The sequence below is a fragment of the Plenodomus lingam genome (genome assembly GCF_022343315.1).
Source record: "Plenodomus lingam strain CAN1 chromosome Unknown scaffold_20, whole genome shotgun sequence".
Lineage (NCBI taxonomy): Eukaryota > Fungi > Ascomycota > Dothideomycetes > Pleosporales > Leptosphaeriaceae > Plenodomus > Plenodomus lingam.
The window spans coordinates 2,518,254-2,531,749 of record NW_027093974.1 but is presented as its reverse complement, the minus strand read 5'-3'; the positions used below and the strand labels follow the sequence as shown (position 1 = coordinate 2,531,749).

The 13,496-nt window shown below is 42.0% G+C and overlaps 1 protein-coding gene across 1 annotated transcript; it reads right to left on the bottom strand.

Annotated features, from left to right (window-relative positions):
* Positions 1-694: 694 nt before the first annotated feature.
* Positions 695-4,102, bottom strand: IAQ61_011893 (uncharacterized protein; the record flags this gene model as incomplete). The annotated part of the gene is made up of 1 exon (XM_066099390.1): positions 695-4,102. The coding sequence occupies one exon, from the start codon at positions 4,100-4,102 to the stop codon at positions 695-697; it is 3,408 nt and encodes a 1,135-aa protein (XP_065950909.1).
* Positions 4,103-13,496: the final 9,394 nt, after the last annotated feature.

Genomic DNA, 13,496 nt, shown 5'->3' with positions numbered 1-13,496 from the left:
CTTGTTGTTGATACCACCGGCCGTCGACCATGGTTTGCTGGCGAGTCTGTCCGAATCGGGTATGAAGCCATCCACTAGCGCGGTGCACGGCCAGTCGTCTATCACGACTTCAGATTCAGTAGTGATGGGAACGAGCAAACACATTCCCCTCACACAATAACGGTCCATTATGCCAACTCACCTTGCTTCCACTATGCTTCGACTACCATTCTCCCGAGCTGTCAGAAGATGAATCCAGGTCTCTGACCACACTCGAGAGAGAGACTAGCACCATTCATCTTGACTCTTACCCTACCACGACACTACTACTTCTACCACCACTGGTAGCCTGCGCCAGCGCCATGGCATGCTCTCGAATAACCACAAGGACTTTGGTTTTACTTTGGACTTACCTAGAAGAGCCGTCTTTGTCCCAGACTACCGTGTGCACAACAATCTCGAAAAGCGCACATGAGCGCGTCATTACTGGCAACAGTCATTGTTCATTTCCAACTGCACTACTGGGTTCTGTTCTTTCTTGTTGCCCAAACTCGCTTTTCAATCTCTTCATGACTAGGGCTTTTCCATAACAAGACATGTGCGCTTTGAAAACAGAGGTGATTACCACTTCACCATCAGAGTCTTGTGTTCCTACCGTAATACACTACACACCAGGCCGTTCTCGCAGATCCATCACGTTGTCGCCATCCTGTCTTCAAGCACCACCAAAAACCAAAAGGCTTTGAACACAAACATTACCAAACCCTCTTCGCCGCAACAAGTCCCGGCCACGATGAAATGGAAACTCGGCAACAACCATAACACTAATCTCCTTTTTACTCACACCAGCCTTCTCTAACAGTCCCAACACTGCACAAAGAGTCTCCCCTGTAGCAAGCACATCATCCACAACCACTACATTCCTGCCATCTGCAAACGCATCTCGCTCCATCTCAATCTTTTCTTCTTCTTGGATCTTCGAGATATGTGATGCAGCCTTTGTAACAGAAATACAGGGTGGAGGAAGTTTTCCCGCTTTTCGAATCAGCCGTAGGGGTACTTTAGTACGCAATGCCAATGGCGACGCAAAGACGTAGCCGCCGGCTTCACAGCACGCAATGGCGCCTACTTTTTCCCAATCACCGCTGAAGTGCTGTTGGAGCTGATTCGTACACAATTCCAGACCTCCAAGGTGCTGGGAGATGCCGAGGACATGGCGGAAGCTGATTTTTGGACGAGGAAAACCAGGCACTGAACATATCATAGAGGCTAGTACCTCCAACTCAGGATGAAGAAAAAAGAGCAAGTGGTCTTTAGCGAACTTATCTGCTGCCTGACTGCCAGCTGCGTCATTGTGGAAGGTGAGACTGGGGCGGTAATTTCTGACTGTCTCTTCCGCGCGGAGATCATAGCTCTCGGGTTTTTCGACTCCTCCACGCGCACGCTGCGTCTCTAGGGTTGACTGTATGCGAACCTCAATCAGCCTGCTATCGGCCACAAGAGGCGAGAATATCGGAACAGGTGCTTCATCTCTCATGCCGGTAATTAGCAGTACGTCGATACCAACAGAATCATGCACCACATCCCAAAAATGCTCCTCTGGAAGGCTTGGTCGCTGTTGTACCTGCTTTCGATAGAAAGCTGTCAATCTCGGCCGATGTAGCTCTTTGTAATCGCGATCTTCAAGTAAGAGTTTGATGTCAGCATTGTGGACAGCTGCGTACTCTCGCTTTGTTGCATCGCTGATACTGACTGTGCGTGCCGAAAGATGGGTAATGGCTTTGCTGATCGTAGAAGCCCAAACGTTCGCACAATAGTCTTTCCCAGCGCAGCTTTCACCCGTGACAAGAATGATGAGCTTTGGTACCGACACTCGTGGAAATGGACAAGTATATGCCAGCACATTCTTCGGATCGGCATCGCTTTTGAGCTGAATCAACCGCCGCAGGTTTGGTCCGAAGGCTTTAGCTGCCAGTGTTGCGTCTCTTGGATCAGGCCCAAGGTCAGCGCCATACGCTCCGCAGCCTAGAGGTAGCAAATCTCCAGCGACATCGTAGACCCACTGAATCACAGATCCTGACAACTCCGTGTCATCTTGATCACGGGGCCACACACCAGTGATCACGCAGGCGAAATCCCAATCTCGACATCCAAATGCAGTGGCATCGGCTGCGATGTCGCTAACCGCTCCACCGCCGTGTAACAAATGAAAGTAGCAGAATGGTGTTGGGCGACTATCCATGGACTTCACAAGCCGGCTAGCGATATGTTCCTTCCCAATGTTTTTGAGAAAAATGCACCGCTTGTATGCTGAAGTCTTGCCGCCGGCATGTCCACCATGCATTTGAGACACGTACATTTCTGTCTCGAACAGGCCCGATCCATCCACTATCTTGTACTCACTCTCCGAACCACTTGCGCCGTTTACGATGACTGCAGGCGCTTCCACATCGTCGACTGACGTAAAGGTCTCAATCGTGGCCACGCCCAGTTGCAGCTTGTCTCTGTCGTAGTAGAGATATGCGTCAGCAGAACAATTGCGCTCAAGCTTCTTCGCGACACTCTCATCAAACTCGCGGAGCCTAGATCGTGCATTGGCGGTGTCGTCTAGCGGGACAACCCAGTTCCGCGTAAGGTAGATGGGGGCAGTGTAAACTCGGAACGTCACGTTGATCACGATGCCAAAGTTGGTACCAGCGCCCTTGATCGCCCAAAGCAGATCTGCCTCGTTTCTAGGGCGAACGGCACCGACTGGAATGTGTTGGTTTGGAACATGTCCGACATGGAAGACCTCACCAAACTCGATGCTGACGATAATGGCACCGACGATGGCATCACAGGCGAGTCCATGCTGCCTGACAAGATGGCCGATACCACCTTGCAGCCACAGACCTGCCCCTACACTGGGCCGAGAGCCCAGGGGAACTGTCAAGCCTGCTGCCATGGCTGTACGGATAACGTCTCCATTTGTGCTACCGGCTCCAGTCACGATGAACGGGCCCGGATTTGGGGGAAATTCTTGGTCTTCTTTTTCTCCTTCTCTTCTCTTCGTTTCTGCTTCAATGACATGTACCCCGTCAAAAGCGCTCATGTCCACCGCGATGACATTCGACGCAAGGCACTGGCCGCCATGACTACCACCAATAACCGTCAATCCAATCTCGTGCTCTCTGGACCACTGAACGCACTTTTGAACCTCTCGAACCGTTTTAGGCTTCACTATAGCAGCAGGATGGTGAAGTCTCGCCTGTCTATTCTTGATCGTTCGGTCTTTCCCTGCCGCCACATCTACTGGGAGATCCATCAGCGCAGTGGCGTGCCGGTTGAAAGCTATCATGACTTCGGGCGCGCTGAACTCAAGATGAGAATTCTCCCGGCGACACAACTTGCGGCATACTCTGCGCCAGCTAGCCTTGTCGTCCGTCGTCCCTCCCGCAACAAACGCAGCGAACGAATCCACCGCCTCGTCGTTATCCTCCACGCAGACACGGCCGTTTGGAAAAGTGGCCGTCTCATGGCACACCAAGCCATCAAATTCCAACGTGCCATCGCGATGAAACACAACCACCAAACCTTGCACATCCAGCATACCCAGTGCGCGTTCAATATACGCTCGTCTGGGCTTCATGCCATACATGCTGTGGCAAAACAACACGAGATCGTACTTGCTGGCCCCATCCTGCACTTCACCGTCTACCCCAAACGGCACCCATCGCACATCCAGCGCGCCCACAAGATTCGGAAACGCCAGCGCCGGTGCAATCTCAGTGGTAGTACTGACATCGCACAACGAACAACCCAGCCGCCCCTCCAACATCTCCGCAAACTCAGTATTCGGCTCAAACGCAGTATACCCAGCTATCTTCCGCCTCACGCGCCCGCCAACACGCGCAAGTACACTGTCCGGGCCTGGCCCAATCTCCAGCACCCGGACCTGCTCTCGCGATCCCCAGTGTCGCTCCAGCAGGCTTGTGAGCTGGGGGATTATGAAGGCGGTGTGGTTTTGGCGGCCGTGGGATTGGGTCAGGAGGTCGTGGCCTGTGGCGTATTGGGTGTTGGTGAGGGGGTGGGATGGGGGGGCGATGGAGTGTAGGGCCCGTTTTAGGTGGGTGAGGGTGGACATTTTGGGGGTTGAGCGAGAGGGAAGGGGTGGGTTTGGGTATGGGTGTGTGGGTGGGGGGGAGGGGGCGTGGTTGCTGATGAGGGCTATATATATGCATAGGCAAACGCGAACAGGCACATGGCTGGGACATTTTGTGACTGTTTTAATTTTCTGCCAGTTTAGTTTGCTTCACGTAGCAGGCGGCAGGCTTTGCTATGGGAGTTCTTCTAGTAAGACCCCTCTTACTCCTGTGCTCCTTTTTCTTTTGGGGGCTGTTTATCCCAATACCATACCATAATCCTGCCAGGCATGACTGCACGGGTTATGATAGTACATCGACTTTATCAAATTTATCACAAGACCCCATCCCTTCTCCCTATCATCCCTACCCACCACACCCCCCCCCCCCTTCCCCCCCGATCACCCTCAACCCTCCCCAACCCACACAAACCCATCCATCCTTCCCCATCCATCCACGCACATAACCGCCGACCCAAGAACCCAGCCGCGAGCCGCAGGCCTCTGGACCCTCTGTTTGGGAAGCTGTGGCTGGTTGGATAGGTAAGTATGCTTCCGGGTCTACGCTAATGCAGAGACGTGTGGGCTTTGTTTTGCATATGAATGTCTGGTTGGATGGATGGAGAGTTTTGCTTTTAGGCTGATTTGGGGGGGGGGGGGAGTTTGGAAGGACTCTGCTGTCATGTTTCAGGTAGGTGTGACATGTCCTCGTTCTTCACATGTGCGTTCATTGAATAAGTTTTGCTGTGGATATGTAAAGCTAGAGCATTACATTTTGTTGCCTTCAAGATTTCGGAAATATAGTGGGACCAATGTGTAGAATGTGTGTTGCAGGAGGGATAGATCAAGGTTTTGTAGCTACTCCGACATCTCAAGCAGCAGCGACATTGGCAGTATGTTTGCGTGTTCTGTGCAGGTTCATGTCCGAGTCAACACTGCCATTCACCAGTAAGAGCTGTGTTTCGAATCTTTCTCACAGAGCGGAGTCGCATGCATGTGGAAGTTCTGGCTTTACGGCGTAGAAGACAGGAGGAAACTCATCATATAATCCACATGGCGCTTTGAAACGCGAGCCGGCAACACTGACAGGAATGGATTTGAATTGCGAGCTCAGGAACAAGAAGTCACCGTGTTATATAATGAAATACTTTAGTCAACAGGTGAGAGGAGATATCCGAGGTAGATGTGTATATTTTCGAAAATTCTCACTCAGACATTAGTCTTTGATGGGAAAGACTTAGATGCAAGGGCATGGAACTTGGGGTTTTATTTTCTTAGAGCGACGTGGGAAAGGTGAGAGTCAGACATGCGCAAAGTGTAGTCATGTTTGATGGTCTGCCATACTGAAAGTTTTGGATGACTTACAGGCGGCAGTTGACCATTCTTGCGACAGAAGGATGTCTTCAGGCTCGAGTGGAGAAAAGCGTGTGGAGCGGTGAGAGGAGTGGTGGATGGGGGATCTGAGGTATATGTAGACCATAAAGTCACGTGATGGTCCCTTGGGTCATTAAGGCTCCCGTAGCGGAGTGTGGTAGTGCCTGGCTCCAGAGACTTATGTCGTTGATATCACATGCAGCTAAAGTCACTAAGATCACATGTTGCTAGTGTTTCATCTTGTTGTTTTGGTGCGATATACACCCTCAGTCATGTTCCCAAGCAATGCAAGGCTAAGGAATCAGTCTTGCATATGACCACTTCTGTTGGATAGCTCTTGTATACCACGAGGATCAGTGACATGTGCTCGAGACATAGTTCTTGCGGGGTAGGACTTTTGCTCAACTCAGCACGCACACATGATCTTTCGTCTTTACACTTTTCCCATCTTCAGGGCGATCTTCCACATGCCGTGTGCTCGTGTGTGCGTGCTATCTTTATAGATGCAGGATCACTGGCGGGAAATAAAAGTTATTGCTTATCAGGCGTTGAAGTTTCGTTCAAGCAAACATCTCTTATTCCACTTGCACTTTGGAACTTCCAATGAGGATGAAGATGGTCGAGTGATGGATGGATTAAATACAGATCTACACCACAAATTTGCGGGAGAAGCAGGCCATAGCGTACAGGAGCAGCATACAGACACAGTTTGGTGAAGTTCCGCATCTCTCAATCATTGAGTGTGTTTCCCAAAGAGTATTGTAATCCATGTGTCGAGTAATCCTCTCAAAACACCATGCGCTTGTTTCTCTGTTCTTTTAAGATTTACGTGCGAGGAGTTGCTCCAAAGACAAACAAGCGCATCATCGGACTGCGAGCACAATTTGGATACAACTGTATTTGTCGTAGGTAGCCGTTGTGAAGATGATTAAAGACGAGCACAGTGGTACCGTACGCTTTATAGCTAATCATTGTGCTCAGATCTTACTAGTCGATACCTAAACACTTAGACAGGATACCCTTCCCGACACAAGATCTTGAATGCGTTTGTGGAGAGCGGATGCACGAATAGCACAGATTGATCAACGCCCTACCTAGAACACACGTACATCACAAAACAATGCGAAAAGGCCACGAAACTGAATCTCTGCATCTCGAACCCAACACACGCCACTGCACTCACCGATCCGCAGTGGGCTTTAGACAGACAACACGCGCAGCCTCGGCTCTTTAGCACATAAATCTGACATGAATAAGTGTTCGATCCACACATCAAACCACTTGCTCACTCTCTTGAATCTCAGCCTGCCAGGTAATGTCCAATCACTACCGCTCAAACAACACACCGCGCACATCCTACTTCGGTACCCGCACTTCCCGTTATAGGTATCTGTGGCTTTGATCCAGCACCGAAGCTGTACACCGTAGGTAGAGAGCGAAGGTGTGGAGCTGCTGACGAAGAAGCCATATATATGAGGACGTACGCGTAAGTCCCGAAGCATGTGTGGAGACACAAATGTCAATGAGTTTGGGTGTGGTAACCATGCGGCTATAGTACGCAGATGTGAAGAGCACATGGCGATTGCGCAGATGGTGTATAGACCGATTAGATGTGTAGAGTAGTACCTGGAACTGGTAGGGACTAGCCCCACCCCGCAGTCACCGTAACACCCAGACTCTCAATGACTACCCATACCCCATACCCCAATGCCCAAACCCCACGCCACAAGAAAACAACACCAACACCACCAAGCGATAGCAATACCGCCCCTCTCGTCTCCCGCTTCCCATCACCCTACCTACCCCAAACACATAATTATATCCATCTTACACCTCCTTACATCCCACATTTAATATCCCACATCTCACCTCTCACCTACCCTACCCTACCCTACATCTGACACCCCCACACCCCCACCCCCCGTTTCAAAATCCCCTAATTTTAGACACATAGCCACAGTACCATACCTACCTAGCCGACAGCATACAGTACCAGTAAACGCACAACACAAGCAACAAAGCTGTGTAAAGGCTTGAAACAGGACAGCACAGCAGCACAGTACAGCAGCACAGTAGAGTAAGCAGCACAGCCCGATTGTGTGAGCAAGTATATAACGTGATCCACCACCGAGCGCCCACCCCCACCAAGCGCCCACTAACACCAAAATCCACCACCCACTAAATAAGGATATTGCGCCACCTACAATAGCTATTATTACAAGATTTCTTAGAGTTATAATTATTAGATCTATTAGAGTAGATTAAATATTTTAGATTATATAAGCAGCTTTTTAGGGGGTCTAATTAGGCGCCTACGCTATAAAGTTACCTCTACTACTATATCCTCTTCTACTAGCTCCTTATTAACTACCTTAGCTAGTATAATAGTAGGAGGCTTAAGGATTTACCTCTTACCTATTTAGGATATTTTAATATTATTTTAGAGTTACTTTTCTAGTTACTTAGTAGTTTTCTACTTATTATATATAGTAGCTTTTAGGTAGCTTTCTTCTTCTACTCCTTCTTAGTAATTACTTAATTTAGGTAATACTCCTTTATAAGTTAAGCTTTAGTAAGCTTCTATTACTTATAAAGCTTAATTACCTTGCTTTTTTAGTATTATAGCTCCTATTCTTTAAGGTTCTTTTACTTCTAGAGCTTAAATACTTACTCTACCTTTAATAGTAAAATAAATTAGGTACTACTACTATAATTATTATTAGGGGGTAATAATAGAGGTTTACTACGCTTCCTACGCTTCTTCTTATTAGCTAGGGTAGCCCTTAGGTGTTTATTTTTATAGTTAAGTAGAGTATTTCTTACTAATATAGTATAGATTATCTAGCTAAGCTTATTTAACTATTTATTATAGATATTAATTATAGTATTATAGAGTAACTACTCTATCTTTCTCTAATTACTTATACTTAATATTAAGGTTATACTATTACTTAAAGAAGGCTAGTTACTATTATTTATAGGTGCTTTAAACCTTAAAAGGATAATATTAGGGTTAAGTAGTAAGATACCTATTACTTTAAAAGCTATTAATATTAGCTTTTCCTTAAAGGTATTACTCTATATAGTATTAAATAACTAGTAGAAATCCCTCTTAGTAATACTTATAAGCCCTTAAGAGCTATCTAGAAAACTAGATAGTTAAGCTTTATATAAAGCTATAAAGGGAGCAAATACTATAATATTAAGTAGCTAAAGGGTGTAAGTGCTATAAGGGGGATATATTATAAGTAAGATCTTATATTTATTATAGTACTTAATAAACTCTATTATTATATAAGATCTATAGCTATTAAGGATAAGGAGCTAGTATAAAGTACAAGCTTTAGCTTTTGTCTTATAATTAAACACCTCCTTAAGCTAGGATACCCCTAGGGTATAGCTTATCTACCTACTTAGTAATCCTATAAAGAAAGCTTAGTATTATAATAGGTTAAAATCTTATAACTAGGTATCCTATAGAGCTCTAGATTAGGACTAATAAATAAGGGTAGAGGTAAGAGTAGTACTATTAGCGTATATGCAAGCTATAGTAGTAATTTACTCCCTATTACTATCCTAGAGTATAGCTCTAATCTTTCTCTACTTATAGGCACTCTTATTAAATATATATTTAGTTTTTAATAGTACTCTAATATAAGGTTCTAGTTATAGGCAATAGTATTTGCTTTATACTAGATAGAATAGTGTAGAGATAGCTATTAGTATAGTATTAACACAAGAATAATACTTGTCTTGCCTAAGCCCTACGCAAAGTGTAGGTTTTACGCAGCTTAGGCGCTAAGATACTAAACCTAGCTAGGGATGCACCTAATTAAAACACTATAAGGTGTCTTTATAATAGGGTTATTATAGAATCTCCCCCTCTAGCTATAGTCCCTAGTAGTAACCTATAGCCTTAATAAAAACCTTACCCTATAGGGAAGGAAAAGAGTATCTATAGTTTAACCTATAAATACGCTATATAAGCGTTCCTTCTATATATTATATATATTATAGGTGTATAGTACACGCGTGTTATTATACTATACTATAGAAAGTTAACTATTTACTTATTACTTAGTTAAGGCCTAAGCTCTATATATTATAAATAACTAAATACTTTACTACTATATACCTTAATCTTTAAGTACCTATAACGCACCTTAACTATATATCCTATACCTATTAATATAGTTTACTATCTAAACCCTAAATATATTAAGAAGTTGCACCTCTATAGTACCTAGCCCTACGTGTTTAACGCGCTAGCTAAGCGCGTAGATTAGGTAGCCCTAGCTATAACCTACCTATACTACGCTTAAAATATTACTAAGTAGAAAAAGGATTATAATATACCTAAGTATTATTACTATAAGCACTATATTACTAGTAACTATAGTAGGTATACTAAGGTTAATACTAAGAGTTTACTTTAGGTGCGCTATAGCTAATTTCTATAGGTGCCTTAGGTAATAAATAGCTAATTAAATTATTTATACGTCCTCTACGCTAACTATAATACTATAGTTATAAATACTACTACTCTAAGGATAGATACTAATATAATTACTATAGGTATTAAGCTTACGCGCTACTAGCGCTAGTTTAACTTAGAGCTATTAAGCTACTACTATATTACTACCTATACTATCACACCTTTAGGTATAGCTACCTAGGTCCCTACTACTTTACTCTAATTCCTTAGCTTAATCCTTATAGAGTAGCGTTATATTATAGCTACACTTAAGTAGATTATAGGCTATATAGCTAGACTTATAAGTGCGCTTATTAAGCGTATATAGGGCGTATACTAACTAGTTTTAGGCTCCTAATAGTAGTAATAATACTAATAGCTCCTCTAGTAATAATAATAATAAGGAGGGTGCTAGTGTTAAAGCTAGTAATAGTAGTAGAGATAAGGAGGATACTAAAGGTAAGGAGGGTGCAGTTAAGGGCAAGGGTACTTAGGAGGAGTAGGTATATTACGCGTAGGGCGCAATTCCTATAAATTATATTAGGTATTTTTATATTTATAGATACCTATAGGCCTAAGGCTATATTTAGGCTAGAGGCTATATAAGAAGATATACTTCTTTACTATATTTTCTATATATTACTTATAATCCTTTCTTACTTTCCTTATAGAGGAGCTTTACTAAGTTTATATTATTAAATTATATTATCTATATTCTTAAAGTCTAAGGGTAGAGTCTAGGTATCCTAGGATTTATTATAGCCTTTCTAGCAGAGTAGGTATTATAGTTAACCTTTTCTTTTCTACTTCCCTAGGATCTTCTCTACCTCCTAAACTTCTTCTCCTTTAGGTGTTACGTCTAGTAGGAGGGTATTATCCTCTTCTTCTATTCTAGGATTCTAATATTCTAGTAGGGAAATATAGAATATATTATAAATATAATAGGAGGGTAGAAGGAGTAGGTAGTATACCTATATTCTAACTACGCCTTATATCTAAAATAGGCTAATAAACTTACTAGATAGCTTTCTACTAGGTTATTTAGCTAAGTTAATATACTTAGTGCTAAGTAGTACTAGATCTCCTAGGTAGAAGGTTTCTTCCTTATATTTCTTATTATAGTATTAGCTCTAATATTTGCGTGCTTTCTTTAGCTATTCTTTTATTATTACTCTTATACTATATATACGCTTTACTCTTTTAATTACGTCTAGTATCTCTCCCTCTAGCCTACTAACCTTAAGTAGCTTAGTAAGTAAGGGATGCTTACTATATACTACCTAGAATAGGGTAACTTTTATTAACTTATATACTAAATTATTATAGGTAAACTACGCTATAGTAAGGAGTGTTACCTAGTCTTCTTAAGAACTTAATATAAATATTCTTAAGTATTATTCTAGGGTCTAGTTCTAGCGTTCTATTTGCCTATCTATCTATAGATAGAAGGTAGTGCTTAGCCTACACTTTACCTATAGTTAGTAGTAGATTTCTATCTAGAATAAAGAGGTAAAAATCACTCCTCTATCTAATATAATACCTTTCTAGATCCTAAACTTTAAAATAATATATATAAAGTAAGCCTCTATAAACTATTTTATATCCTATATTTTTAAAGTAAGTATATAGAGTGCTATCTTTAAGAAGTAATATACTATTATAAGGATTATATTAAACACGTAACCTATAAAGTCCTTTGCTAGTAGTAGGCTAGTAATAAAGTCTAGTGTAACCTCCTTAAAGATTTCTCTAGGGACTAGTAGTAGTAATAGCTTTTTATATTAGCTATACCTTAGAGCCTTACTCCTCTAGTAAATAGTATATATTCTTATATAATCCTAAATATCTTAATATAGAGTAGGCTAGTAGTATATTCTCTTAATTAGCTTAAGTATCCTATATATACTAAAGTAGCCTACTATATATAAGTTATAGTTCTAGAATAAAATCTCTTACCTAATAGCTAGTTCCTCTAGAATATATATTCTACTATTATATCTTAGGACTTCCTTCTTATCTAAGTGCTAAATATGCGCTTTTCTATAGTTTTAAGTGCTATCCTTAGGTATTAAGCTTGTAACCTATTACTATATAAAGGCGTCCCCCTACTATAACTAGTATAAGGTCTTAATAAGTAATTAGTACTCTACTATTATAGGTTTACTACTAGCTAACACCCTAGCTAGTAAGTGTAGTTATGAAGGACTTGGGCTTATGCCCAAGCCTAGGTCTAACACAAGACGGACTAAGTCTAACACCACTACTAAGCGAACACACTAGACACCTATAAAAAGGCGTGGAGGGCTTATCTCTCCTTTAAGATACTAAATACTATTATTAACGCTTATTGCATTCTTCCCTTAAGGCTAGTCTATAATATTTTAGTATCTTCTTCTAAACATACTATAATAGTAATAAGAGATAGACGCGCTAGATATTTAGAATAACTAGGTGCAACCTAATATAGTAGAAAGGCTAATACAACAGGTCTATAGATTAATAGAATAACAGGCTTAAGACTCTGCTATAATAGCTATACTACGTTAATAGAATAAGGAAATACGCAATTAGATTCTATCCTAACCCTTCTCTAAGCCTACTAGGTTTAATAATATGCTACCTCTGCCCTCTTCTACCTTATGCTGTAAACCTTTCCTAGTTAGTTTGCTATATAATAGCACTAAGGCAAACTTCTCCTCCTAGCAAATAACTATAGAGTTTAAACTACGTGCAGACAAGGTCTTTATTAGGGATAAGGAGGCAAGGTTTATATATATTTAGTTCTAGTTATTACCTATAGTCTAGCGCGCTATAGCACTATACTTTAAGGATAGTACACGTAAGTGTTAGGATATAAGTAGGTTTCTTAACTACCTAGCGTTCTATTATAGTAACTATTATAGGTAGGAGCGCGCCTAAGTTGCGTTAGAACACTTATATTAGGGCTAAAATTAGCCTTTTATAAAGTTTTTTATAAATTTTATGCAGCTCTTTATATAGTTAGGAGGTTTATACTAGGATAATAAATAGAAGCTTTTATAACTTTAATAATCTCTTAATAGTTGTATGCGCTTAGTTTCCCTTAATAGGGGAGTCTCTAGGATAAACTACAACGTAGCTATAGAGGAATACAAGATAATTGCAGTAGATATTAAAATAGCCTCTCTAGAACTAGGCTTCCTTTAGGCTAGCAAGTCTAAGGAACCCTAGTAGAAGTCTAACTTAGATTAGGACGGCAATATAAATATAGTAGAAGTAGTAGCCTTATTAAGTGCACCTACTAAACTGCTAATATTATATCCTAACTAGATCCTACAGGACCTATTTAATGCACAGAAACTAGCAAGGGTCTATACCTAGTATAGATAGGGCAGTTATTTTATGCGTGCATGCCCTAATACCCTATTACTATAACTAGTGGGTGTTAAGATAGTTGCAGTATTAGTAAGCAGTACTAATTTAGGAAACTAGCTACCCCTAACCTTAGGCTAAGTTAGGGGTATAAGGAGGATACTATAATAGAGGAATTATTAATAGTAGAGGCTATTA